The sequence below is a fragment of the Erigeron canadensis genome, chromosome 8 (genome assembly GCF_010389155.1).
Source record: "Erigeron canadensis isolate Cc75 chromosome 8, C_canadensis_v1, whole genome shotgun sequence".
NCBI lineage: Eukaryota > Viridiplantae > Streptophyta > Magnoliopsida > Asterales > Asteraceae > Erigeron > Erigeron canadensis.
In genome coordinates this window covers 26577948-26605172 of record NC_057768.1, presented here as the reverse complement: position 1 = coordinate 26605172, position 27225 = coordinate 26577948, and the positions used below count along the sequence as shown (strand labels likewise).

The 27225-nt window shown below is 31.4% G+C and overlaps 3 protein-coding genes across 3 annotated transcripts; 1 reads left to right on the top strand and 2 right to left on the bottom strand.

Annotated features, from left to right (window-relative positions):
* Positions 1-2287: 2287 nt before the first annotated feature.
* LOC122578817 (protein DETOXIFICATION 27-like) lies at positions 2288-10027 on the bottom strand. Its single transcript, XM_043750862.1, has 8 exons — positions 9716-10027; positions 8371-8912; positions 8183-8269; positions 7981-8037; positions 5763-6001; positions 3154-3272; positions 2633-2722; positions 2288-2520 (listed from the first exon to the last, which is right to left on the bottom strand). The coding sequence occupies exons 1-8, from the start codon at positions 10013-10015 to the stop codon at positions 2482-2484; spliced, it is 1473 nt and encodes a 490-aa protein (XP_043606797.1). The 5' UTR covers positions 10016-10027; the 3' UTR covers positions 2288-2481.
* A 9997-nt stretch (positions 10028-20024) lies between these two features.
* Positions 20025-21461, top strand: LOC122579705 (basic proline-rich protein-like). Its single transcript, XM_043751928.1, has one exon. It carries the CDS (start codon positions 20137-20139, stop codon positions 21157-21159), a length of 1023 nt encoding a protein of 340 aa, XP_043607863.1. The 5' UTR covers positions 20025-20136; the 3' UTR covers positions 21160-21461.
* Positions 21462-24011: 2550 nt separating this feature from the next.
* Positions 24012-25672, bottom strand: LOC122579704 (purine permease 3-like). The gene is made up of 3 exons (XM_043751927.1): positions 25447-25672; positions 24710-25200; positions 24012-24461 (listed from the first exon to the last, which is right to left on the bottom strand). The coding sequence occupies exons 1-3, from the start codon at positions 25670-25672 to the stop codon at positions 24099-24101; spliced, it is 1080 nt and encodes a 359-aa protein (XP_043607862.1). The 3' UTR covers positions 24012-24098.
* Positions 25673-27225: the final 1553 nt, after the last annotated feature.

Below are 27225 nucleotides of genomic sequence, written 5' to 3'. Positions count from 1 at the left end.
AGAGAACCCAGTCTGTGTAGTGTAGTCTAGTGGTAAATTACATGATCGTTCACAGGGACGCTTGCACTAGCTAATCTAGTAATATGTGTAATTCTAGTTTGTTTGGGGGGTTTGTCACTAACTCCTAATAAACTACTACCTAATGGTAACTATCCGGTATTACCGGGGCAGGCCGTGTCGGAAGACACAACGTAAATCAAATAGGAAAAGAAAAGCAAATAATAGTAATTAAATTAAAATACTTGTTTGGCATCTCCGATCTCATGGTACGACCAAATACTATTCTATCCGTTTGCTAGACTGTTGGAAACTTAATCACGGCTCAAATTCTTGTTAGATTCACTTTGCCTAATTACTAGTGTTGTCGCTAACTTACACTACCCTATAAACAAATTCTCGTTAGATTTATTGTTTAAGCATTAATGACCTAAAGTTTGGGTTACTAGTTCATCTTTTAGTTACCTGTCTCTTAAGCCATGACCAGATAATAATTCTCTCCGGTGACCACAATGCTCGGTTACAAGTCACTGGATCGCGTCTGACATTGTTAAGCATCATGTTCAATTCTATCTAGTTACTATGGTTCTGGATCCCTCGGTTACAAGTGAATCACTTTTTACTCATAGTTATAAACCGACTAGTGTTTTCCATCCTAGCATATTAGTCCTAGTGTATGATCATAGACAACCATCAGAATTAAACTAATATATTCGGATATAGAACCTATAGCATCATGAATTACTAATAAACATGGATCTACGATAAACAGTAAAGCACACTCCAACAGATTCTAACAAACAAAGTAAAACAATAAACGTCTACATAATCACATCGATCCAAACAAGTATTCAGCCTACTAGCCTAGCATTATTACAGGAATAACAAAGTCTGTAAAGATAAAAGACATTGTTTGATAATAGAAAGCATATATAAAAGATAAATCTAGACCGCGGATGAAGATCGGAAGGCGATAGAAGCTCCAAAACCTTCTTGGAATTTGCAAATACAAACTAGGGTTGATACTGGGCGGCTAGGGCTGCTGAATCGGCTCTCTCTTTTAGGGTTTCGAGGGTTAGTTCGACTTAAATAGTGATTTAAGTCGGTTTCAGATCTGGGCTTGCCAGCGGCGCTGGGCCCAGGTTTCAATGGGCCAGCGGCTCTGGGCCTGGGTTTCAATGGGTCAGCGGCGCTGGTGACCTGGGAGCGGCGCTGAGACTTCCCCAGCGGTGCTGGCTAGTTGCCAGCGGCACTGGTGAGTCCTGCTGCAGCTTGTTCTTCTTCGTTCGGCTCCTGAATCACTTCCTTGTGTCTTGTAACTTAATAGGCTTCCATTTTGAGTTACAAGTTGTCATTTACCCTCTTTCGCATCTTCCGTAAACCTGCATAAACATACGATTCCATTAATTATCAATAGTTTCAGAATATTAACTCATTTAGGCATAGAAATGAAGCCTTTCGATAGGGGTTTTTATCACAAAATGGACGCTCATCAATATACTATGCTATATATATATATATATATATATATATATATATATGCATTGACGATTTGTATAAGACGTTGATGTTGATTGTAATTGATTGTGCTAACGTGTACCCTTTTACGGTTTCCTTGACGTGATTAGGTATTCTAATCCTCGTTTATCGATAACGGTTGATATCCCGACACTTGATTTTTATTGATTAAACCTACGAACTCACCAACTTTATGTTTACACGTTTTAGTACACTTCTCAGGTGAACAGGCAAACCAAAGACGTATTGAATGATTGATTGTATGCTAGGGTTGGACTTGGACTATTCTTGGATCCGTGATTCATAGTCTCCGCTTATGGGTTATGCACTTATGCTTAGGATCGTTAGCCATCTTTTAAACTATCTTTTGTGAACGTTTAATGATGTTGTGCTCCTTATGCGTTTTTGTATGATCTGATGCTTGTAGTTGTATTATATTGTATGGATTGTCCAATCCTTTAATACATTTAGATTCGTCTCTACTTAATTTAAATGTCGTGTCGTGCTTATCGTATAACCCTCATAATTCCGCTTTGTTGGGGTGTAACAAGAAGAGTAGTAATAATGCATACCAAATAAGGTAGAGGTGCCATGGATTATTATGGTATATATGGGAAAAGCACTAGAGTACTTAGAGTATCAAGTTCGTGGTTACAAATGATACTTTGAAAGACTTCAACATTATTTGAATTGAAATTTAACATAATTTTATTTGATGAAACGTACGCTAGTGGTTTTAACAAAAATCAGGTCCTCACTTGAAAGATGATGGTATGATCAATGATACTTTGCATATAAATTGATCTCAAATAAATTATTTTTACGAATATGTTAACAAAAATATATGATCTTACTTCCGTAAATGCACTATTAGAAATAATGTTTCCTATGCTGTTTTTCGCCAAAGCCATCTATATCGGCAGGGAAACGTAAACCCACTTTTCTTATTAATGTACCATCTTCCTATTATGTTGCATTTGAATATTTTGCAACTGCTTTTTTGGCCTGCAATAAGAATACAAAAGTAATTATAAGATTTCAACATAATATATTAAATAAATTAGTTCACATACATAATAATATGAATATTACAATCATAACAAAATTAAGTCTTTACCTCTTTGTCCCAATCGCAACGAATAGTTAACACCCCTAATATGATTGTTTGTAGCAGGGTTCCACCAAAAATCATTCCTCCCCATATTCCCTGTTGGTTCATAATATATGTTATATATACCATAATAATAATAATAATAATAATAATAATAATAATAATAATAATAATAATAATAATAATAATAATAATAATAATAATAATAATAATAATAATAATAATAATAATAATAATAATAATAATAATTAATTAATTAATGTTATGTGTTGTTTCAATACTTTTAAGACGAAATGATTTAAATTTTTTTATTCTTTTTTCAAAAAGCAAAACGATATAAATTTTAATGACTAAGAAATGAAAGATTATCTACTTTAGGGGAAGTAATATCCGTACGACATATATTGATATATTTATCAACAAATATAACTTTTAATTTTTAGAACATACTATACAAGGCAGGAAAATATGTTTATGATAAATAATCAAGAATTGTAATACGAAGATCACTTTCTATTTTATATTACCTCAACGCCAAGATGAAAAACCAACCCCAAGATAACTCCAACAGGTACACCAACCAAATAGTAGGAGCCCAAATTAATGTAGGCAACCCATGATTGCCATCCCGAGCCCACCGCAACGCCTTCAATAAGTAGAGCCCATTACACTTATTTTTATAAACGGCAGTAGAGCCCATTATAATATAATATATATATATAGGTTTTAGGTAAAATAAAACAACTATTAAAGTAAAACAAATAAAACAATAGGTTTTTCTTCAGTGATAATCACTGTGCATCATAAAAATCATCATACATCAATTGCTTCGTGAATCTTTGCGCATCAATTTAACCATGATCTAAGGGTCAAGATCTTGTCTTATTTGTTTTACTTTAATACTTGTTTTACAATACCCAACCCTTATATATATATTTATATTATATATATATATATTAAAAACAAAGTCCCGTGAATAGTATATTTTTTATTTTTTTTATTTTCACCACATAAGTTTTAATTTTTACATTCTTAGCATTAAACTATAATATTTTTTTAGTAAACTTTTTGCTTTATTTATTTTCACCACAAATCTTTCAATCTTTACACTTTTAGCACTAAACTGTAATATTTTTTTAGTAATAGTATACTTTTTATTCTTTTTACTTTCACCACGTAAGTTTTAATCTTTACACTTTTAACACTAAACTATAATATTTTTTTGTAAACTTTTTATTATTTTTATTTTTAACACAAAACTTTCAATCTTTACACTTTTAACACTAAACTACAATATTTTTTAGTAAACTTTTGTTTTATTTATTTTCACCACAAAACTTTCAATCTTTACACTTTTCGCACTAAACTATAATATTTTTTTAGTAATAGTATACTTTTTATTTCTTTTTACTTTCACCACGTAAGTTTAATCTTTACACTTTTAACACTAAACTATAATACTTTTTAGTAAACTTTTTATTCTTTTTATTTTCAACACAAAACTTTCAATCTTTACACTTTTAGCACTAAACTATAATATTTTTTTAGTAAACTTTGTATTCTTTTTATTTTCACCACAATATTTTAACTCTTTACACTTTTAGCACTAAACTTTCATAGTTTTTAATTTTCTTTTATTTTAAGGTACAGGAAAGAGTGTATAAAATAGTATACTTTTTATTTTATTTTTTATTTTCACCACAATAGTTTCACTTTTTACACTTTTAGAACAAAACTTTTATAATTCTTAGTAAACTTTTTAATCTTTTTATTTTCACCACAATATATTAACTCCTTACACTTTTAACACTAAATTTTTCTACTTTTTAATAATCTTTTATTTTAACTACAACATTTTAACCACTTACACTTTAACAACAAACTTTTTAACACATAAATTAAAAAGAAATGTACGGGAAAACTTTTAAAGAATAATAAACTTTCTATTCATTTTATTTTCACCATAACATTTTAACCCCTTATACTTTTAGCACTAAATTTTTATACTTTTTGATTTTCTTTTATTTTCACCACAACATTTAAGTTTCTTACACTTTTAGCACTAAACTTTTACGCGAACGACTTTCACTTTCACACAAAACTTTTACAGTTCATTTTTTAACTGACAAATGTCAGTTTTTAATAATTTGAATAATACATGTTTTTTTAAAAAAGTTTATGACACATTATCTCTTGAATAATATTTTTTATTAAACCGTTAACAAATGTAATGTTTCCGAGGCAACGCTCGGGTGACATATCTCGTTACTAGTAATAAACAATAACTTAAATAAATAAAATATATCGCAAACATTTTAATCAGTCATGGTATTAGAACAAGGAAGACTTTGTAGTATTTTCTAACGACTTATAGTATTGAGCATACACATCCAATGACAATTACCAAAGTATGGTATTAAGCACACAGCACACATGTTTAATATATATGATTTAGTTTTTGTGTAGGGATTATAACTTATCCTCCTCCTACCTTTGGTAAAACCGGAAAGCAGCCTCTCTACCTTTGATAGGATTAAGACTGTCTACATCACAACCTCCTCATACACCATCGAAAACGGTATTTAGGACCCAAAACCCTTGGAAGTTACTTACTTTTCTAACTTTACTCATTATCATGTATATTCAACTATGTTAAATACGCTTTGTATATTCAACTTTTTCTATTTTTCTATTACACTACACATATTCCTTTTCAAAAGATGGCCTAGTACTCATTATCTTGGTGACCATATATATATAAAAACAAAAGTTAAATACACACAATAAAGATTTCTAGAGTTATATAAGAAAAAATAAAAAATAAACTAAAAATTATTACCCCACTTTCATGCTCTATTCCTATAGAAACATGTCAATTGGGATTTGGGAAACGTTTTTTAAAAAGTTCCGTGAAACTAAACTATGGGTAAATTAACTCTAATCATTAAGAAAAGAACCAGAAGTCTTAGGATTCTAAAATAACAGGTCATTAGGTTATAATGATAGACATAAAGGTGGTGTTTGATGCAACTATGTAAACTTAGTCAAACTAAACAGAGATTAAAAATGATTAGAAACCATGTGATCATGCACCCACATAATAAAAGTCTCGTAAACAAATGGTTCAAGAGCTTACCGGATATCACTGGTTGAATGCTATTAAGAAGAATAGTGAACGCTAAGAGCCAAGCCATGTTTTCAACCGCTTCAAGAACAACCGTGCTCGATGAGAAAATCAAAGCAAACTTGTTATGAAATGCCATAATTAGTACACAGAATACAAGGCCGATGACGGTTGAATGCAACACTGCCACGATTGTCGCGTATTTTGCTCCCTTCCCATTACCGGCCCCGAGCTCATTGGATACTCTTACTCTGTAAAACATAAGCATGTCAATGACGTTATTTAGGCATGTTCATAGCATATGTTGCTGAATATGACAATATATGTATGCAAGGTTGCGGAAGTCGTTAATCGTTCCCAGGTCGGTCGACAAGTGAGTTGGGAGTACTCGGGTGTATACGGAGAGTACTCAAAGGTCAAAGTGGCCAAGTCGCAGAGTACTTGAAATAATCGGCCGACTCGGGTCGACTCGACACCTTACCTTGTAGCGAGTACTCGGAGAGTACTCGGCTCTACTCGGTGAGTTTTACAACAGTGTATGTATGTTACACTAACATAATATTATGATCGATAAGTCTTAATTAACTCACAATTATCATTGTAGGATTTCTAATAGCTAGACAAGATATTATTGGTTTTAATGGTTAGATATCTTTGAAATATTTTATAGAGAAAAGCAGGGACTTGGAGTTTCTTTTGGTGATGGGACAAATATTTTATATCGATCATACTTACCAAAGTGTCTCTAAGAATATAAAAAACACTTTTACGTCAGAGCCGGTTAAACCGGTTTGACTAACCAAACCTCTCAATCTTTATGCTTGGACTAAATGGGGATAGCTATTTGAAATCTCGGGCTTTAAGGCCCATATGACGAAGAGACAAACAAATACGTACAATATCTATACTCTTTAATTATTGGGTGATTGGGGTGTTTGAAAGTTTAGAATTTTTAATACATGTGAATTTAATTATTTACTTCTACACACTCATTATTCTTTACATATGTTCTTCCAAATTTTATAGCTTTTTCTTTGACAAACACTTTATCTTTTATTAGGAAACAATTAAGAAAGTAATACACATATTAAAAATCGAAGAGTTAAAAACAAAGTAATCATGACATGAGAAATTTTGTCCATAATATTTACCGCAACGCGCGGATACCATGCTCATTTACCTAAAGTTAAATTTGCATATATATAGTTAAATTTTCATTAAGTTTGTCTATTCTATTCACACACTTCTCCTTCTCTCTCTATCAAATCTATAATTTTTTTCCATCTTAAATATCGATAACTTTAAAACTCCAAAGAAAAGACTTATGACAATGAATATATTCTTTACTTAGTTTTTTCTTATTATTATATCTTTTATGTTTTTATATGAATAAAATTACAAATACACCCTTACTAAAACAAAAATATATTATACTAAAATCGAAGTTGGGACAACTGCCCACATTACACCCATGCTAAAACCGTCTTTGAATAAATAGAACGTACCGGACTTAAAAGTCTATTGTGTGCATTCAATCTTTAAAAACTACTATTTTATGCATCCAGACACACGTGTTGTTCATGTAAGATGCCACATCGAATCCATATATGTCGTAAGTTTAGAAGATTTGATTGGTTAAATGCATAAGAGGTAATCATTTTTTGATAGTTTGATGTACACACAATAGATAATAATAAATTCGATATATATATATATTATAAACTTTTTGTCATATATACTTCAATACATGCTAAATATAGGTACATCTTTAAATTACATATCGTTGAGATAGTGACAACATTAATGTCTACACAATTAGTTATTGATGGTGTCATGACACCTAAATGTCATATCACATTGAATGAAAATAGATGAGAACCGATCGATCGAACTACTTGCCTATAGTTTCCTTTAACGTCAATTCTATTTCTACTATTAAACCATTTCAATTAATTCTAAATTCATCCCTATCGATCAATTGCAAGACTTCTTATCGACACATGAAAATGCAAATGTATTGGTATTTCTACTCAAACAAATTAAATTAAGAAACTACTTATAAATTAGTGGGTACATAACTTTATACAGAATGATCGAACACCTGAACATTAATTTTTATATATACAACCCCTTTCTATTGAAAATACTAGTATGTAATTAAGCATTAACTGTGTCAACACAATCATTTTATTATTATTATACTTAATAACAAGGAAGTGTAGAAACATACCCGATCCCGGCGAAAAATGCTAGAGGAATCATCATTTCCCAGCCATTAATGTTCATGCTACAAACATTAATATGTTCCCAAACATTAATTAACAATATATAGTCATTAATTAGCATAAGTGATCATTTTCCAAGCTAGTATAACATCGATCTACATCAAATTCATATATCTAATAATTGTTACAAGATAGTGATCATATTACCAAATCGACACTGCATCCACGGCAATAGTGGCATTCTTCAAAAACGCAGTCATTAGTATAAGTATCCGATAATACCAATTCTCCAAGCTGCATATTTATTTAAACATATATATATCACACATCATAATTCATTCATTACAAACTTACTATATATATATCATATGGTATATATGGTTGATATGTAATACCATAGCATGACACCAGAGGCAGCGGAAAGTTTGACAAACTCCCACAACCCGGAAAACGCTTGCATTGAGAAACCACTCCATGTCAAAGGACACCCTCCAAGAACAGTATACGAAAACAAGGCAACGAAATTCAACCACCACGATATATCCAAAGCAACGACCGTTCCAACAATCCCAAATTGAAATACATTTGCAAAGAGCCAAGTAATCAATATATGAATCACGAGAATCACCAAGGAAACCCAAGCCAAAACCGGAGTCTTGAGCTGGCTTTGCAAGGCTCTTTGGACCGGGAACAAAAACGCAAACGAAAAGTGTTGTGGGATTAACCATAGCGCGGCTACTCCAGATAGTTCGGCAACCTCATCAGTTTGGCCTAATAGCTTTAAAATCGGGGTAGCGTATATATATAGAGGTAGTGTCACAATACAACATGCTAATAGTACGATCCATGACCTTTGCATATATATACCGATCATATTGTATCTCTTTGCCCCAAATGCTTGCCCACATAACGTTTCCAATGCACTTGCCATTCCAAGCTATACCACAAACAAATTAACCACACACAAACATGTTATTAATGTATTTGATTTTACAAAGTATTTTTTAAAATTTTTTTTTTCATTTTATATTTAGAAATGAAACGAGACCTACATTATTTTAATCCCGAAAATGATATTAAGATTCATCAATATAGAATGAAAGCATTAAAATTAATTATTTAAGTTTATTGAATCAACTATGTATCACTAACAAGGTCACAAAAGACTACCTAACTAATTAAGTAAGTCATTAAAAATATATTACAAAAATACATGAAGTGATAAAGACCAGACCTTCTAGCTAGCTTAATTACTTTACAGGTTCTAACTTGTTACATCGCTAGCTCTATACATCAAAAATATAAAACAAACTTGACATCGTTATCATAACATGACGTACATCATTCGAGAAGATTTTACTTGCATACAAAGAATAACTTATATAATAATAGTGGCGAACAAAGCCATAATTTTAATTAGCTTTTGGCCGAACAGTTTACAATATACTATCAAGTGTATAAAATAAACTAGTAACTTTAATTGAGCTCAGATAAATATATGAAATTCCAAGAGTATGTTTTATTAGGTGGTCAGTTAGCTTTGAAGTATACAAATACTTAAAATTAGTACTATAAATATAGATATTTTTAAATATTGTAGGGTTGTCATGTCCAGCGTTAACCTCCACGGTTGATACTAACTCGAGACATATCGTGCCATTGGCTTCCACTTATTAATATATAATAATCATATATACACAATTATAAATAATCTACAATATATACATATAGAATACATACAAGTAAGCCGAAGTTGAAACCAACTATGACACCGGTGGAGATGGTGATGGCAGCGAGTTCGACATCACCAAGGTGACCGGCAAATGCTTGCGTGACCACGTTCATTGTAAAGGTGGCAACACGGCTAAAGATAGAAGGACCAACTATGTACCAAAGCTTCTTTGATTCTATCCAAAATCTTTTTTTATCATAATTACTATTATCATCTTCGGCCACATGAGTTGATAATGATGGTGGTTGTTCATGTAATAATAAGCCATGGTTCAACTCTTGTTTATCTTCTGTTGTATTTTTCATCATATATATATTTGATTCAAGTTTTTCTCAAATTAAGAGGTGAATTCGGAGAGTGGGAATATATATGACAAAAAGTTTTGTTCCTTTCTCGATCTCATGTAGTACTTTTGTACACGTATCTACTGATTACGACTAGAGATCGAGTATGTTCTCGACGGTCGAGATTTTATTTTGAAAATTAATTACTATATATAGCTAGAAAGGTATATCATAACTCGACAAATTATGATTAACTAACTTTTTAAGTATATATAAAAGTGATTTATCTATATTAATTTATTACAAGTGTGCAGCTTTTTAACTAATTGGATATATTTTATTAGCTAAACATTCTGAAATTTTGTATATGTTATATGTTGCATGTAAAAGATTCACTATATAATTATCATTTACGCGGAACGTGGTTCTTATTAAAGAAAAGTTAATATAAATTACTAGTGTTAATTAGTTATTCGATCTAGATCAATTATTATAATAAGAATAATTTGATTTATATTAATTTTTCTTTCAACCATCATAACATTTTTTTTTATGATTATAAATATCATAAGTATAAAAATTATACAAGCACATAACATAAGTTAGCGAGATGTAAATGTCGAATCACCCGTCTAAACATCAGTCCAAAACATTTGATCATACACCCATTGATATCACATCATCCGCGTAAAATAAGTGAGATAAATTCAGCGCCGGCTCAAATAGCTTAGTGGGTTAGGCCACCATCTAGAGCCCCCACAAAGCTTGGGCCTCCGAGTTATAGATCTAATTAAGCTAGTAGCGGTGTACACTTCAATCTTCATTGGTTAAAAAAATCTCTCATTTGATCATTTAAAAACTAAATTTTACATGAAAACTAGAAAACTGGCCAAAACACACTGTGATTTGAATTTAACACAATGTGTTTTTAATTTTTTTTTTAGAAAACACATTGTGTTAAGTTCATATCACAATGTGTTTGAACAATTTTCTGATTTTCACTCGTTATAAAAACACAATGTGATTTAAAATATAACACAATGTGTTTTTGGATTAAACAATAAAAACGCATTGTGTTTTTAAAAAACACAATTAAAACACATTGTGTTAAATTCAGATTACAGTGTGTTTTGGTCAGTTTTCTAGTTTTCACAGAAAATTTAGTTTTCAAATTAATATTTCACGCCATGCATAATAGATAAATAATATTTTTGTAAACAATACTCGTATTATTCTCTTTTCTTTTTCTCTTTGTAAATAAAATTTTCTATGAAACTGTCATTCTTTTTTCCTTTCGTTCCTTTCTCTACTTTCTTTTTGACAGAAAAGGAATGTTTTGCTGTATCTTTATTGTTGTTATTATTATTATTATTATTATTATTATTATTATTATTATTATTATTATTATTATTATTATTATTATTACATAAGAAAATTAGTAATGGTTATCTTCTCCAAATTTTCTTGTTGTTCATAACAAACTATGTTATATTTTGGATTTTTTAATGAAAAATAACACCCAATGAATATTTTATTTTTGTTAAAATGCTCTTCAACTTTTTTTTAATAAAGAAAACTAAATGAACTATAATGATATATTTTGGCTAAAGTGAACTAATAACATCACCACAATCATAATATTTTCCTTATTTAAAGAAAATTATAAATTTTGGTTCAAAATTTGTTCTCTTTGTAATTCCATTTATGTTTTGGGCTCAATGTACGTTCTACCTAAATACTTGAGTTTATTGTGATTTTTATAGTTAATGCTATACCGGGTTTTTGTTAAAGACTTATAAAAGGCCTTCCAATTTAATCCCTCTTAGAGCCACCAATATGTTTAAGCCGGACCTGGATTAATTCACATTTGATACCTTCGTGCTATGAAATTTTCCAACCATAACAAGTCTCTCGATGAAGACATGGAGACCCTCCATAGCCAAAACAAAAAAAATGGAGCCAAAAGATCACTTTGTCTTAAACCGTGATTAATTATACAATCGGTCGTGAGTTTACCATTAATTAAAAGAGAGGCTAGAGATAAGCTAAGGCATGTGCTTATAAGGACTAGAGTCCTGCAGCTTATTCACTGCCACGTCAGCAGGACACCCCTCAGAACTCCTTTCAAAACTCTCACTGCCTATAAGACAAACTTCCTCAGGACTTACAATACATAAAACAAAAAAGATAGATTTCTTTTTACTCACATCTGCTCCTCGCGTGGCCCACCATCGGTCGTCCTTTGTAGTCCTCATGAGGACTCTGGCTCCAAAACGCGAGCGTTCGAAGCTTGCTGCTTATAGTGTCTGGAGTCTTGGCAATTGGGGACGCATGGGGGATGCAATTGTTCTAAAGCAACCCATCAATCACCAAAAATCCTTTGATCTTAGTTAATTTTATGGAAAGTAACGTCTTGCTGAAAGACGGTGTTTATACTTTTTAATTTCCATGTCTGTCTAGAGATAAATTTCATTTATTTTGTTACTCAAATTTATTTATTTATAAAGAATAGTATTTTATAAGAAGTGTGTACATGAGCCAAAATAACTTGTCATTTACCATCTAATTAGTTTTTCTTTCGGATACATTTTAGTTACCTCAACAAAGAACTCATTTTTGGACCTAGTTGATTTTAGTCAAGTGGTTATATGATCTATTTGTAAATTGTAATGACCGACTCGGCCCAAATATGTTTGGGTATGGACCAACTTATTTATGAAGCTTGGGCCAAATAATATCAACATCATCTTGGACAAATTATTTGTTTCATTAGTCATTATGCATCAAACTGTGACGTAATTATAAAACTCGTCTGCTTGCAAGCAATTGCTACAAGGCTATAATTTACAAAGAGAAAAAGAAAAAACATATCATATACCGTACTACTGATTTATGTGTGGTTACACATCTATTTATCTACTATATATAATTTACAAAAAAACTGTTTCACTCTTATTACGAATTTACGAGGATACACTCACTAGTTATTTAAGGTGCAATTTTTCGCATTGTTATTTTTAGTTTTTCTTTTAAAAACAAATATCCGCACCACACATATAAAACTTTTGCATAACGCGCAATCAAACATCGCATATATTTTTGCTTCACTACCTGTTTCGTTTCACGAGTCATTTTATATGTTAAAGCTATCTATGGCAGCATAAAAATAACTATAGTATAAGGTTGAAAGTAATAATTTATTTTTTTTAACAGCAAATTAGATTAATATATAAGGACTTTCGATGAATTTCCGAAAAACACTAAAGGTACATCAAATAGTTAGGACAAATTTGCCAATGGTCAAACTAAACTATCATTAAGATCTACCACGAATATTAATCCAAAAATAAGAAAGAGAGACACTATCATGAAAGTAATGGTATTAATGTTTGGCTAAATATGTCATTCTGATACAACATATATAATAAATAGATCTTCATTTAATTTGTGTGCTATTTTTATAAATTTTCTTTTCTTTCTTTCTTTTTTTTTTTTTTTAAGCCGTTCCAAAAACAAAAACTGGACTAAAAAGCAATATAGGGCAGGTAAAAGATTTTTCTTATCTCGATCGACTAGACAACTATAAATGAAAAAAAGCAAAGTAATAAAAATGAAATACATTTCTAATTGAATTCTTGCTGTGCAAAAAAACAACCTTATTACGGCATTTCCATAAAAACCACCATGTTATGAAAAGTCCAGACGGTAAACCGGGTCCAGACGGAAAGAAGAAGTTACTTCAGTAGTTTAGTAAACATGTTATGAAAAGTCAACAGTATTAACAATTTCTTTACTAATTTGGTTACACAACTGTGACAAAAATATGTTGTAAACATTGCTTAACCATATTACGGAAACACACAAAAAGCGTTGCTTCTTTCCTTTGTAATCTTTTTTTCACTTTTGGGTTCTTTGTTGGGTTTCTTGTTTTATAAGAAAAAAATACCAAAAAGAATGTAAGCAAACATAAAAAATTGAGTACAAAAATGTTAACTCTCGCCTACGTTGACCAAATCACCAAAGTCATTATCTAAACTTATCTAACTAAACTACATGAAAGTTTATATTTTTTGATATGTCTACACTCAAACCTTATTTGACCATAAATTAAGTTTATACTTTTGAAGTCATTGAACATTGAGCATTACGTAACAATGAAGTAGTGTACAAGGATTTCTATACTCCCGCTTCATAGCGGGATAAAATATGGATCGTAATCGGAAAATGGAAAAATGATTCATATTGTAATAAATAAACCCAAAGTAAAAAGAAATAAAAATTTTCTATTAAAAGAAAAAGAAAAACAGAAATAAAGCTACTTAGGTAGTGTTTATTTAAGACTTAATAAATTCACTCATGACTTAATCAAAAATACTTAATTCATTAAGTCATCAAAAGTGTTTATTTTTTTTACTTAATAAACAAAAAACAACAGTATTGACTTATTACATACAAACATTGTTTATCTATTCAATCACTTTATCAATTCAGTCACTTAGTCGTTAAAATAAAAAGACCCTTAATTAATTAGCAAAGTTGGCTATTAGACTCTTCAGTAATTGATAGTTTGATACAAGATAAGATTTGGGTTGAAGTTTATTTAGAGTAAAATATTCCATTTCCCGATATTTAATTAGCTTAATTATATAATGCAAAGCAAACGTTCCTTATCCGAACCTGATTGAGCCCGTCACACCGAACCTCTAGTAACAACTGATAATTAAGGAGGTTTATTTTCTCACAAAAGGTTTCTATGTCCGAATTTTACTTTTTATTCTAGCTAGGTATATTTAAAAATGACAATATATATGTACTTAATGTTGGATCTTGATGACTTTTTCCTTTAGATATCTTGATAATAGAGATTTCTCATCGATAAGTATAACTTGAGGATTTATTTTGTGAGATCGTATATTATACCTCCAAACATTCACGAGTAATTCACGTCTTTAAAAAAAAATATTCATATAATTTATCGTTATATTTATATAGTAGGATCGATAGTATAAATTTCAACTCTATATTTATATAGTAGGATAGTATAAATTTCACCCCTCAAATGATTGAATATAGTTACTTTTTCTCCATCTTTTAAACTTTGAGTGGATGATGACCAAATTTTAGTATACCAGCCTGGCAATATATTATATATATATTGACTATTGAGTGCATGATACACTGCGAATATTACAGATACTTCGCTGAATATTTGTACTCTTTTTAGTTAATTTTATACCATTGCAAGTATTAAACACTTTACTTCTTTATACATAAGTAACTTAATAACGTATAATTGTCTTTAGCTTCACAACTTATCAATAATCTTCATCACAATTTTTTATACAATTGGCACGAATGTACCACCCCTTTCTCACGCTACTAGCTAGTCACTACATGTATTATTCAAACTTCCTAGTATTTTGTATTAGCACATAACGTATCACGATAGTGTTGAATGATTCAATGATACCACGCGCAAGTTAGTATTTAAGTTATATTCCATATGTATATATATCATGCTTTATAAATTTTCGATAAAATCATACTTTAAATGCTAGCTTTTTAGGTATTAGTAGTACTATATTTGATTATTGGTAATGACATAATACTCGTGTAATGCAATGAGATGAAATGTCTTCCATAGGATAGAGTATACAATTATACATATAGTTTAATAGTTATTTTATTGTTGAAAAAGAAGCCGATGTTATTGTTATTGATTATATTATTATTTATTATTATTATTATATGTGACTCTCTTACTTATACGTTTTTCTTTCTTACGGTTACATGGAGTTTATTAAAAACAAAAAGGAAAAAGTTATGTTGACCATAAATAGAGCTATCGAGTTTCGTTACCATGAAATTGAAATAGACACCACTAAAGGTTAATACGCTTTACGAGAAAAATGTTTATCCACGATTCTTATGGCTGCATTCGCATCTACTATAAAAAGCATATAACATGAAAAAATATGTTAAAAACAAATTGATGATACAAAACAAACTTGCGTAAGAATTCTAATAAAATCATATATATAACAACAACAAGACTCAATCCTTAAGCAGAGTATGAGAGAGGTGAATTGTAGCCAGTTTTATCTCTACCCAAAGGTAGGGAGGTTGCTTCCATAAGGACCACCGGCCAAAAGAAGTAGTAAGAAAGTGTAAATAGTTTAGTTTCCATACCTATCGGACGAAAAAATGGCATAGAAGATATACGTTTCTGTTAAGTATCCCTCGACTAAGTTAAGAATTAACTATATATACGATAGCAACCATATAACATATAAACAACATAAAAGTTTAAACATAATTAACATAGTCTCATACATATAAATAAGAATTAACTAAGAATTGTGGGTCCGATGGGCCCACGGATACTAAACAACCTATGAAACTAAGTAACTAAGACCGCATAACTAGACTAATCATAGCCTTCTCACATAACTGTCAAAACCACTAAACTAATCCTAGTCTTCAAAGTATTCTCTCATTGGTCATGTCATTCGACAGGCAAAACTTTTTGGGGTCAGCGTTAGAGTAACCTCACCCCTCGGTTTAGGCTTATATCTACTCGAGGCCAAATACCAGTATGGAAGTCACTGAAAACGAAAGTCTAAGTGAACAGTCTACATAACCTATTTTCCATATGCCTTTTAATCATTTTCTCTGTCCTCCGCCAGGACACTCCATTTGAGTGTTCGGTATATTGTCTTTCCCACCTCCATCGACCTATCCTTTTTCCTGGCGAAGCCGTCTATATCATATGTGAATGACTTCATGCACATATAAAAAATAATAAATTAGATTATGAGAATAACAAAAATAAATGTAAAAAACATGTAAAATTATATATAATTTTATCTGTTAATACGTAAATAAATTTGTTCATAAATACCATTTATATATAAACATATTGAATTATCAACTTATTTTACAAAGGTTATTATATTTCTGCCGATTCAAATGCTCATTACATTAACCATATATATGTTTTGTCTTCTTTTTCTTGACCCTTGATATATTTCTACTCATGTGCTACAATTATGCACTTCACAAATACAATCATGCAATTCACTACAAATGGCTAATTAAATAGAACAAAAATGAGCTAATAGTCTTTGTTTGTTAATTAAAAAAGATGAGCCTAGCCGCCGGGATTGCTTTTGGTATATTTCAAAACGTACAAGTTGATAGCTCATGATTTCACACACACATTGAATTGAATTAATTAAATACAAATTTTAAATAAATAACTAAATACGCTCGTATTGGTTTTGTATTGATTATTGATTGTATATTTTTTGGTTTCCTGCACATGGGTATTTCCTCTTAATTAGTACTATAAACGAGAACGACAAACAACAAATGGAAATTTCCGTGAAGACTGATATATTAGTTAAAAAGTGAAAAATCGAATGTTAGGGAGAAAAAGAAAATTTATATTCGCTTTAATGTAACGTTTATAAAGAAAGTACTTACCTACTCATTTTGTTCTAATCTAATGAGTAATGATGTAAAGATTTTATGTTTTATGAGTTATATCGCTTGACTTATTTGAGGTTAGATTTGATAGTAAATATATTTTTCTATAACAAATCTACTACCCTTCTTTTTATTAATGGCTAGTGATCATGATATTTGTAATATCTACCACATATATGATTTATTAATTTATACTATATTCAGAAAGTTATATGGTATAGTAAATTTATTAAAATTATTAAAATCTGTGGTACAAATATCATTTTCCTTTATTAATTACATACATATCAACTTACATCACTTGAAGCAGGCACCATCACCAACATCAGACCACCACGCCACCATGGTCGTTATTGATATACTTATTAATGTGTTGATATATAAGAGTAAAACAATTTTAAAATTAGTTTAACCTTGTGTGATAATTAATTTATAGATAAATTGTATCCTATAATCTTATCTCGTTGTTAGTTGTTAACGTTACTTTTATAAAACTTCGCTATAATAACTTGAAAATGTTACCGTATATAAAAAATTCTATATCTTATATCAAAGCTCAACTTCGATAAATATATAATTATAATGCACTTTAAATACAATTTTTAAGGTTTTATTTAGCAAAACTCTAATAACTTATACAGAGTGCACTTTAAAGGGTGTTTGGTAGGAATGAATCATAGAGAATGGAAATGTAATTGAGAATGAAAATAGTGAGTAAGAGAATGAGTATTTGGAAAGAGAATGGATTTTGTTGTTCGGTACCCACAGAGAATGGATATATAAAAAAATAAAATTTTAAATAATAATACATTTATTACATATAACATCTTTAAAAAAAAAATTCATTCTCACCCATTCTCTACAATTTGGAATCGATTCCCCTTTCTTCTTTTTCATTCCCTTTCTCCATTGCAAACAAACAAGCGAAGTCTTTCCCATTCTATTTCTCCCATTTCCATTCCATCATACCAAACACCCCCTTAAGTTCTCGTCCAAATTTATTGAATTTATAATAATACTTTTTAAAGAATTTGAAACAAAATAAGATAAACTACATGTCAACGACACTTATATTAGTTAGAAGATTATTTTTATATGTAATTAAGAACGTTAACAAAGCTACCTAACCAGTAACCACGGGTCCTATCCGTGAAAATTTGGCACCAAACCCGCTTTACTTTGCACATGGCGTGACTGGATCATCGTCATCATCCTATCAGTCAAAATTCTTATTTTAAATTGTAAAAAGTATATAAAAAAGGGTTATTATTTATGAATCTAACTAAATATGACAAAATATCTATGTTAGGTAAAGATCTCGTAAAATGTTTATGTAATGTAATGAACTTTCAAATCTTGGTTATTGGATGTACCTAAGTATATGTGACAACCATATAAGTTGTCACGTGTAAATTTTTTATTGGTCAGGTACATCCAATAATCAGGATTTAGAAATTCATTACATAACATAATCATTTTACAAGAGTTTTACATAACATAGACATTTGATTATAATTAGTTACATCCATAAATAATAATCCTATATAAAAAATATTAATATCATTGTATCTATAATGCTACATCTATTGAAATTTTCAATACCGACGATTCCACTCACTTTATATGCCCAAAGTTGTAAGAAAATATATAGCATAAATCAATAAATGCATAATTATCTTCTCCAAAATTGGGAGTATGGCATTCAATTAAGAAGCACAACCAAAAAAAACATCAGCATGAATCTTATGATTTCTGAATAACGCACTTTTACGGATGGTGTCCATCCCGAAATATGTACCGAAACGAATATGGTGAATTAGTGAAAGACAAAATATGAAGATTTGAAGGCGATTTTGAAACTTTTTTTGAGCTTGCTAATTTGACCGATAGCTCTTCATATTACGTACCGCCTTCCGATAACTAACTTTGATAATTAAGTATGTAATTAATAAACATGGGTATATATAGATGTGACTTACATTTACTTTAAGATGAAAAAAAAAATGAAAAACGAGTTAGCACAAAACAAATTAGCACAAAAGACGTTAACCTGAGGTATAGTCCGTATATTGAAATGGATCAAATATGATAATGGCTCCAAAATTTTGACCCACTTTACATTCTTTTACTATACAGAGTACCTAAATAATACGAGTTTTATCTATAACGTTGAATTAATGGCTCGAAAATTTTGAATCACGAAGGCAAACATGCGTTTCTTATATAAAAATTACAAGTCTACTCTAATAGACTAATACTCTACCAACTCCACTATTCACACGCAAAAAATAAGGGGAAAATTATATGTGAGTACGAAGGCTGTCAAGCATGTTGTAAATTTTAGACCAATATTCTAACTATGATAAGGGTCGGGTCACATGTCCAACCCAAACCTTTCTATAGGTAAGTGCATGCATTAACTTATTAAAGAGTTGTATTATGTTGATCATATCATGATAAAGTAGTAGTTAGCGATATGAGTCTTTCTTTTGAAATACATTATACAAGAAGTTGTTTTATATACTTGTTGTATAATATTTACATCACATGTCCTGATCATAACGTAAAAATTCAACTCATAAAGAATCATTTGAGTTGATATATATACAAGTCTTAATGCCAAACAATTGTATCTATCACTAAAAATATTTATCATCATGGCCGGTTCAAGAAAATTGACGATGGCTTATCCTTACTCTTCTCCACCTCCACCATCACCGCCACCACCAACACCTGCATGTCCACCACCACCACCACCTCCTCCGCCTCCACCTCCACCTCCACCACCAACACCCGCATGTCCTCCTCCTCCTCCACCTCCAGTTCCATGTCCTCCACCACCAAAACATCATGGACATCATGGCAAGACACCACCATCTACCCCTCAAACGCCGGCTTACCCTCCTAAAGCTTCACCACCAAAACCATCACACCCGCCACATGGTCCAGCTTACCCTCCTAAAGCCTCACCACCAAAACCATCACACCCGCCACATGGTCCAGTTCATCCACCTAAAGGTCCAAAGCCTCCTACTCCAAGTGGACCAGCTAGTCCACCTAAAGGATCAAAACCCCCTTCCCCTGGCGGGCCAGCTTATCCACCAAAGGGACCAAAGCCACCAACACCTGGTGGACCTGCTTATCCACCCAAGGGACCAAAACCACCAACACCAGGTGGGCCAACTAGTCCACCTGGCCATTCAAAGCCACCAACACCTGGTGGTCCTGCTTATCCACCCAAAGGACCCAAACCACCATCACCCAGTGGTCCTGCTTATCCACCAAAAGGACCCAAACCCCCAACACCAAGTACCCCTGGCACCTGGCCTCCTAAAGCACAACCTCCTCTACCATCATATGGACCATACGTCCCACCTCCACAACCATTCAATGCCGTCCCACCATCTGGTAACATCCTCACACCACCACCAAGCAGTGGTGGTGGCAAAGACCACACAGTTGTCATTGCAGTGTGTGCATCACTAGGTGGAGTGTTTTTCCTAGCATTCTTAGCGGCTGGACTTTTCTGCTTAGCGAAGAGAAAGAAGAAGCCAATTTTGGTCCCGGCAGCAGCTCCATATGGACATGGAGGCGGTGAAGGCCATGGTCATGGTCATGAAGGCGGTGGTGCTGCCGGTGGTGGTGGTGGTGGTGCACACTCAAGCTACGGTCAACACTAGGTCTAAATGATACTAAAAATGCATTAAAATACAAGTGGTGGCATGCGGAGACAGTTAATTGATCCTTTTCGATCTGAATAATATTAATTAAATTTGTTTTAAAAATTATTTTATCTTTGTGTGATAGATTCAAACACTACTCTCTCATGGTACCAATGCAACTACTTGTATTTGTTCTACATACGTTACTTGTGCATGGAAAAATTAAGGTTTGCTTTTTTTAGGTAGGGTACCGGTGTTCATGAAATTCAAATTTGTATGTATTTAAATTAATCAATAAAAGTTGCGAATTGTTTGCATTATTGGTACATTATTATATATTCCTCTCGCAACGTGAATTTAAAGCTTTATAAAGGCATGCTTTTCTCAGATGAATGATTAAAGTAATTTTAGTTTTATAAAATTCTATAGTAATACTAGTAAGGGGTTAGTTGTAAAACAATTATTAAAGTAAAACAAATAAGATAAGATCTTGACCCTTAGATCATGATAAAATTGATGCATGGAGATTCACATATATATTGATACACGATAATTTGAATGATGCACAATGATTGTTAATGAAAAAAAACTATTGTTTTATTTATTTTACTTATAATACTTATTTTATTTTACCTAAAACCATACTAGTAATAATAATAATATATATATGAACAAATATACGGAGTATCTGTTTTTCGTTAACATATGATGTGAGTGGCATTAATCTTACAAGCATTTATGGATGTGAATGACAATCTTACAATAATGTTGTGTCTTGGACATTTGAAACTTTTAAAGTTAGAAGTTAATATATACATCAAACTCTGTTAATTAAAATTATACATAAACTAATAAAAAGCCGCAATAATGATTGTTAAAGTCAATATGCAACCTAATTATTCACGATGGATTAGTAACATGTATGAAAGGGATGGGAATTACGAAATATTTTTTTTCTTTCGAAAGGTAGTAAAGGCTCGTTTCTTTTTTTTTTAAGTCATTACTGATTGTATGGATAAAAGCGGTGTGAAAAATTATATTAAATATGAAAATCCACACATCTATAATTATAATTGTAGATTTTTAAAACTTTTTAATGAGGATAATTTTCTACACATTTTTAATTTAATATAGTTTACACACATAAAATCACTAACAAATTTTTATAATTTGTTTACGCTAACCAGATGAATAATTATAATATTATTTGTAGTGTCTTTTTGTCCAAATTCGAACTGCTAAGTTACTAAAATGAATTGAAAAAAAAGTAAGAGTGTCCAAGAAAATATTTTTGAAACTACCCCAATTGGATCCGGACCACACTTCATAACTAGAATGGCCGGGAATTACGATTTTACGAATTGATTTTTAATCAATTTCATAGCTAGACAAACCTATTCACCTCATTAGTTATAATACGAAGGAATTAACAATCTTATAATGTAAGCATTAGTATATTTTGTATAAATAACATAAACAAACAATTCAAAAAACCATTTCGTAAATTATCTTTTATCAATGTGAGATTACAAGTCTCGACAAGTCGTAAGACGACAATATATTCAAGAATTAAAAACACTAATAACGAATTGAAGGTGAAAAACGAGAGGAAAGATGTCACCTTCTATACCAACTCCACGACTGACCAACCAAAAAATAATGTGAAAAATGTGGCGGCTATCAAAAACACCCTTTTTCGTATATATGAAAAGTGTATTATGTGGTTACAATATATTGATATAACAATTAATTTACACCGTAAAATTATACTTATCCTATAATTTCTTTGTAGTAATCATCTTAGAATCATACATGTATAATCCGTTTATTTTATTTCCTCAATGATCCTTCCATATATTCTTATCAATATAATAGAGGGAATAAGTGTGGAAAAGTTATGGGAAGATATATGACTTCAGGATACCTTTTCTCCATTCCAACTTGCATCACTATGTACCAATACAACCTATGGAATATGGATAGCACCTTTTTGCTATCTAAATTCTGCTGGGGCCTATTTCTCACATCATTATAGTTAAATAGTTCCCAAATATAATGAAAAAGAAAACTTTGAATGAAGTATTAAGGCCCAGCCTTGAGCTGATTGTGATAACAAAAGAAAAAGCGATTTTGGGCTAGATGGGCTTTGCTTTGACACATTAGACATTAGAGCCTTTACTGCTTTAGAGGTGCATCACACAAAATGACAAAATCCATAATCATTAATTATTAGATTCTAAAGGCCTTTAGGTTGGTTGCATCAGGATATTATGTTTTGGATTGAGCTAGATCCACTTTCGCTCTGGGCCTCAGGTCCCCATTTTTTTTCCTGATCTTTCGGGTTTGGGTTTTGCCGGGTCAGGTTTTGACCCGTGCTCATGGCTAGATTGAGATGTTATTCAAGGTGCAATGTTTTCTAGGGCAAGTTATTTTATTTCTCTTAGTTAAGAGGTCAGGTTTTGGCATAAAATATATCAGATGGTGTCTTTGATCGCTTCGGGTGTTTTGTTGTAGTGTTTATCCTTCGAACTATGTATGTTCTAGCATCTCGCTAGTTTATTTTATTTATAACATCTTATCACTGTTGCCAATGACCCCTAGCCCATTCGGGTGAGGTAAAATACTCTGTCTTTGGTAATTTTATCACTGTTGAAAGAAAAACGTTAGGTGCACGCTAGATAAAGAATAGAATAGCATTTCAATTCACAGCTGCTGAAACAAATTACCTTCAGTAATTGCACATTTACACACATTGTTCTATGGTTTATATAAGTATATAACTTAGTTTATAGGTATACTTTAGACAGATTACATATATATGTCATACTACTTATAAATGGAACATAGGAAAAAGATTTGTAACTCGACTCCATTGACAAATATTCTACAATATTAAAATCAAAATTGAAACAGAAGAATAAAAAGACTAGTTACATATACCTAAAATAATTACAAATTCATACCGAAGAGTAATTGATTTGAGGCAGCTCTGTTGATTGATCATGATCAGCCGATTCCCTTTTTTTCTTCTTTTTAACGCCTTTATACTCGCCATAAAAATAAGACGTAAATCCCCAAAGAGATAAAACAAGTGCAACGCCTTTTTCCACTTGAAACGGTTCTTTGTAGAAAATTACAGCCAATGCCTCTGTCACTGGAAGCAATACTGCAATTATGATCCCTGATAGTAATGAAGATGCACAAAAGATTACGCCTATGGCTCCAAGGAAGAAACATTGCCAAAAGATTGCATTGATACCCAACACTATGTAATATCCACTCTCGCCCCAAGTAAAATTCGTTGCTTCTCTTGGAATCACCTACATAAAAGCACACCATAATGCTCTCTTATAAATTCATTTAGACAGCCTTCATGATAACTAAGATCTAATCAATTATCCGAATTTTCAAATACAAACTTCTAAAAATAATAGGCCTTTTTGTGCAACCTCATCTGTTTATTGTAAAAATTTTTGGGTAAAAGGGTTACCCTGGCCAGCTTTAACTTTCTTGATTATTATAAATTAAAATTTGAAAAACAGAACATGAAACAGAAGAACTTGATTACCTTAAAATCGTTGTTGATGAGCATCCCAATAGTACAAAATATAGTTGCAAAGAGAGCCATCACCATTTGAAACTCCAACACTAATGTATATGTAATTGCTTGCTTCGCCTTGTCATATATCAACTCAACCATCGGCAACACAAACCCATACAATGCAGATGCCGCGACAGTTAGAAAAAACCCTTTATAATATTCTGCTTTTGACTCCCCATTCGGGAGGTCGCTACTAGTATGCAATGCCAGCACCGCGGCACCAATAGTGAGAAGCACCACCGCATTAACTGAATACGGTGTGAACTTCTGTTTTACTAGAAGAAAGGCAAAGAAGGCTGTGAAACCAAGCTGAGAGGCAATAATGAGGGATGTGGTTGAGACTGGAAGGCGAGCAACACCACAGGCGTAGAGGTAGTCGTCAACTCCAGTCAGCACACCTGTAACCGCCGCCCCAAAGAACACCCTCGGTCTCATACAAATAACAGTTGTTGAAGGGGCTGATAAACAACACAATGCAGGAAATTAGCTGATACTTTTTTATAGAAATTTGCGCACAAAATAACATACACACTTGACCAGTCTAATGTTAAGTTGCACGTGCAAACTACTCACATGCATATTTGTACTTGTGGACGAATTTGAAATATTCGTCCACATATACTTTTTTTTTTACAACAATTTTATAAATACCATAATGTCACAAAATTTATTTCATAAGTATAGAGTTTTGAATAACAGCATACAATTTACATCTTTGTTGTTAAGCCGACATATATAAAGAACGAAGAGGACGACCAGTATGAAAGGCCAGCCAGCGGTTTCCAAGCAAGCAGAGAGCCAGACACGGTTGCCACCATTGAGGAAGTAGAGTCGCATAACTAACGGGCCGCCACAGTTTCCTACGGACAAGAGAATGCAGTTGAGAATCAAGAGTGCCTTTTTCGCTGACGGGCTAACTTTAGAAGCCATGGCTACGGTTCCGCCCAATGTGGCTGAAACAGGTCTCTCACCGATCTCCATGATTTTTACAAGAATGACAATAGTTTACCAGAAAGTATATATATCTATATCTAGAGATATGTATATATGTATATGTGACATAGATAACTCCGAATATTTTGGACCAGTCAATGCCAAACTTGTTCAAAAGAAATCTAAACTTTTTTTCTGGAGATAATAACGGTGTGCAACTTTGTAAGTTCGAAAGGATGTGTATATTATTAGACAAAGATATGCACTTCGTTCCTTATGGGCTTTGCTTTATACTTCCCCATTTGTATTTTTTGTTTTGTTACAAAATAATTATTTGACTTTTTTAAAAAATGATTTTGCTAAATGAAATACTAAAGGATTTTGTTAAAATGCATTAAATAGTTGTACACTTATCATAATATTCCGGGGATGGACTTTTGATATAAAAACGTATAATTTTTGTATAAAGGTGAATTCATTTAATATTTTTCTTTAAAAAAAATATATTTTATTATTCAATCATTTATTATTCTAACCTTAATTAATTACCGATCATTTGGGTATTAAATTAAGAATTGTGCTAGGTATAACCCCTGAGGTTTGTTATTCCATTTTTACAATATTATTTATTTAATGTTCTAACATTAACTTTATAAAAATAAAAAAAAAACTTTTAATGCATCTATTTATGGTTATCTATTAATTACTTAATATTTTTTTTACTTTAATCTACACATCTTGTTGACTAATAAAAACAAAGAAAATGTTAAATACACTTTTAAGCGTTATAATTAATTTGCATAAAAAAATTTATATCTTTCATATCAAAAGTTTATCCATGAATTTTATGATTAGTGCAGTGTACGACTATTTAATGTATTTTAACTACGACCCCTAAGGTCGTATTTAACAAAACCTTAAACATAAAATAAACATAACTTTCCCTTTTGCATTGATTAACTTAATTACCGAAGAAAAAAAAATATTAATTCTTCATCAGTGAGATATTCAGATCATGATGGTACTTCAAAAGGTATATCTTTACTAAAAAATGTGTAATTTAAAACAAAATTTGAGTTATTAATAAAATATCTATACTATATTATAAAAAAAATATCCCCTTTTATTTATGAAAGTGTTGAAAATATGTAATATTTTCACTTAGCACCCCTTAAAATATTTCAACATACACTACCCCGTAACATTAATGATTAATTTACACTACCAATCATTTATTCTTTAATATATTTTTATTAACCATTTACATCAATTATCCACACCACTCGACGCCGTCTCCACCACCAACACTCGGCCCCCCACTACAACGGCATTGTCACGACCACCGTCGCATTGCGCGGGTAACGTGCTAGTTAAATTTAAAAGACATAGAGATTTAATGTTAAATGATTAAATACGTGATATTGTAATAATGAAATGCTTAACTATAGTCTTGGGGGCTTTGATTAGCAAATCCTTTAAATTAAATAAAGGGGTTTGTTAAATACAGCTTTTAGGGTTGTGTTTAAGGTGTCTAAATTATTTGTAGATTT

Coding starts and splice junctions, on each gene's coding strand:
- LOC122579704 (XM_043751927.1), bottom strand. CDS start 25,672: ATGGCTTCTAAAGTTAGCCCGTCAGCGAAAAAGGCACTCTTGATTCTC. Junction 25,201..25,446: donor TAACAACAAAGATGTAAATT/GTATGCTGTTAT, acceptor GTTGTTTATCAG/CCCCTTCAACAACTGTTATT. Junction 24,462..24,709: donor TCATCAACAACGATTTTAAG/GTAATCAAGTTC, acceptor GCTTTTATGTAG/GTGATTCCAAGAGAAGCAAC.
- LOC122579705 (XM_043751928.1), top strand. CDS start 20,137: ATGGCCGGTTCAAGAAAATTGACGATGGCTTATCCTTACTCTTCTCCA.
- LOC122578817 (XM_043750862.1), bottom strand. CDS start 10,015: ATGATGAAAAATACAACAGAAGATAAACAAGAGTTGAACCATGGCTTA. Junction 3,273..5,762: donor CATTCAACCAGTGATATCCG/GTAAGCTCTTGA, acceptor TACTTATTGAAG/GCGTTGCGGTGGGCTCGGGA. Junction 2,723..3,153: donor TTTTTCATCTTGGCGTTGAG/GTAATATAAAAT, acceptor ATGAACCAACAG/GGAATATGGGGAGGAATGAT.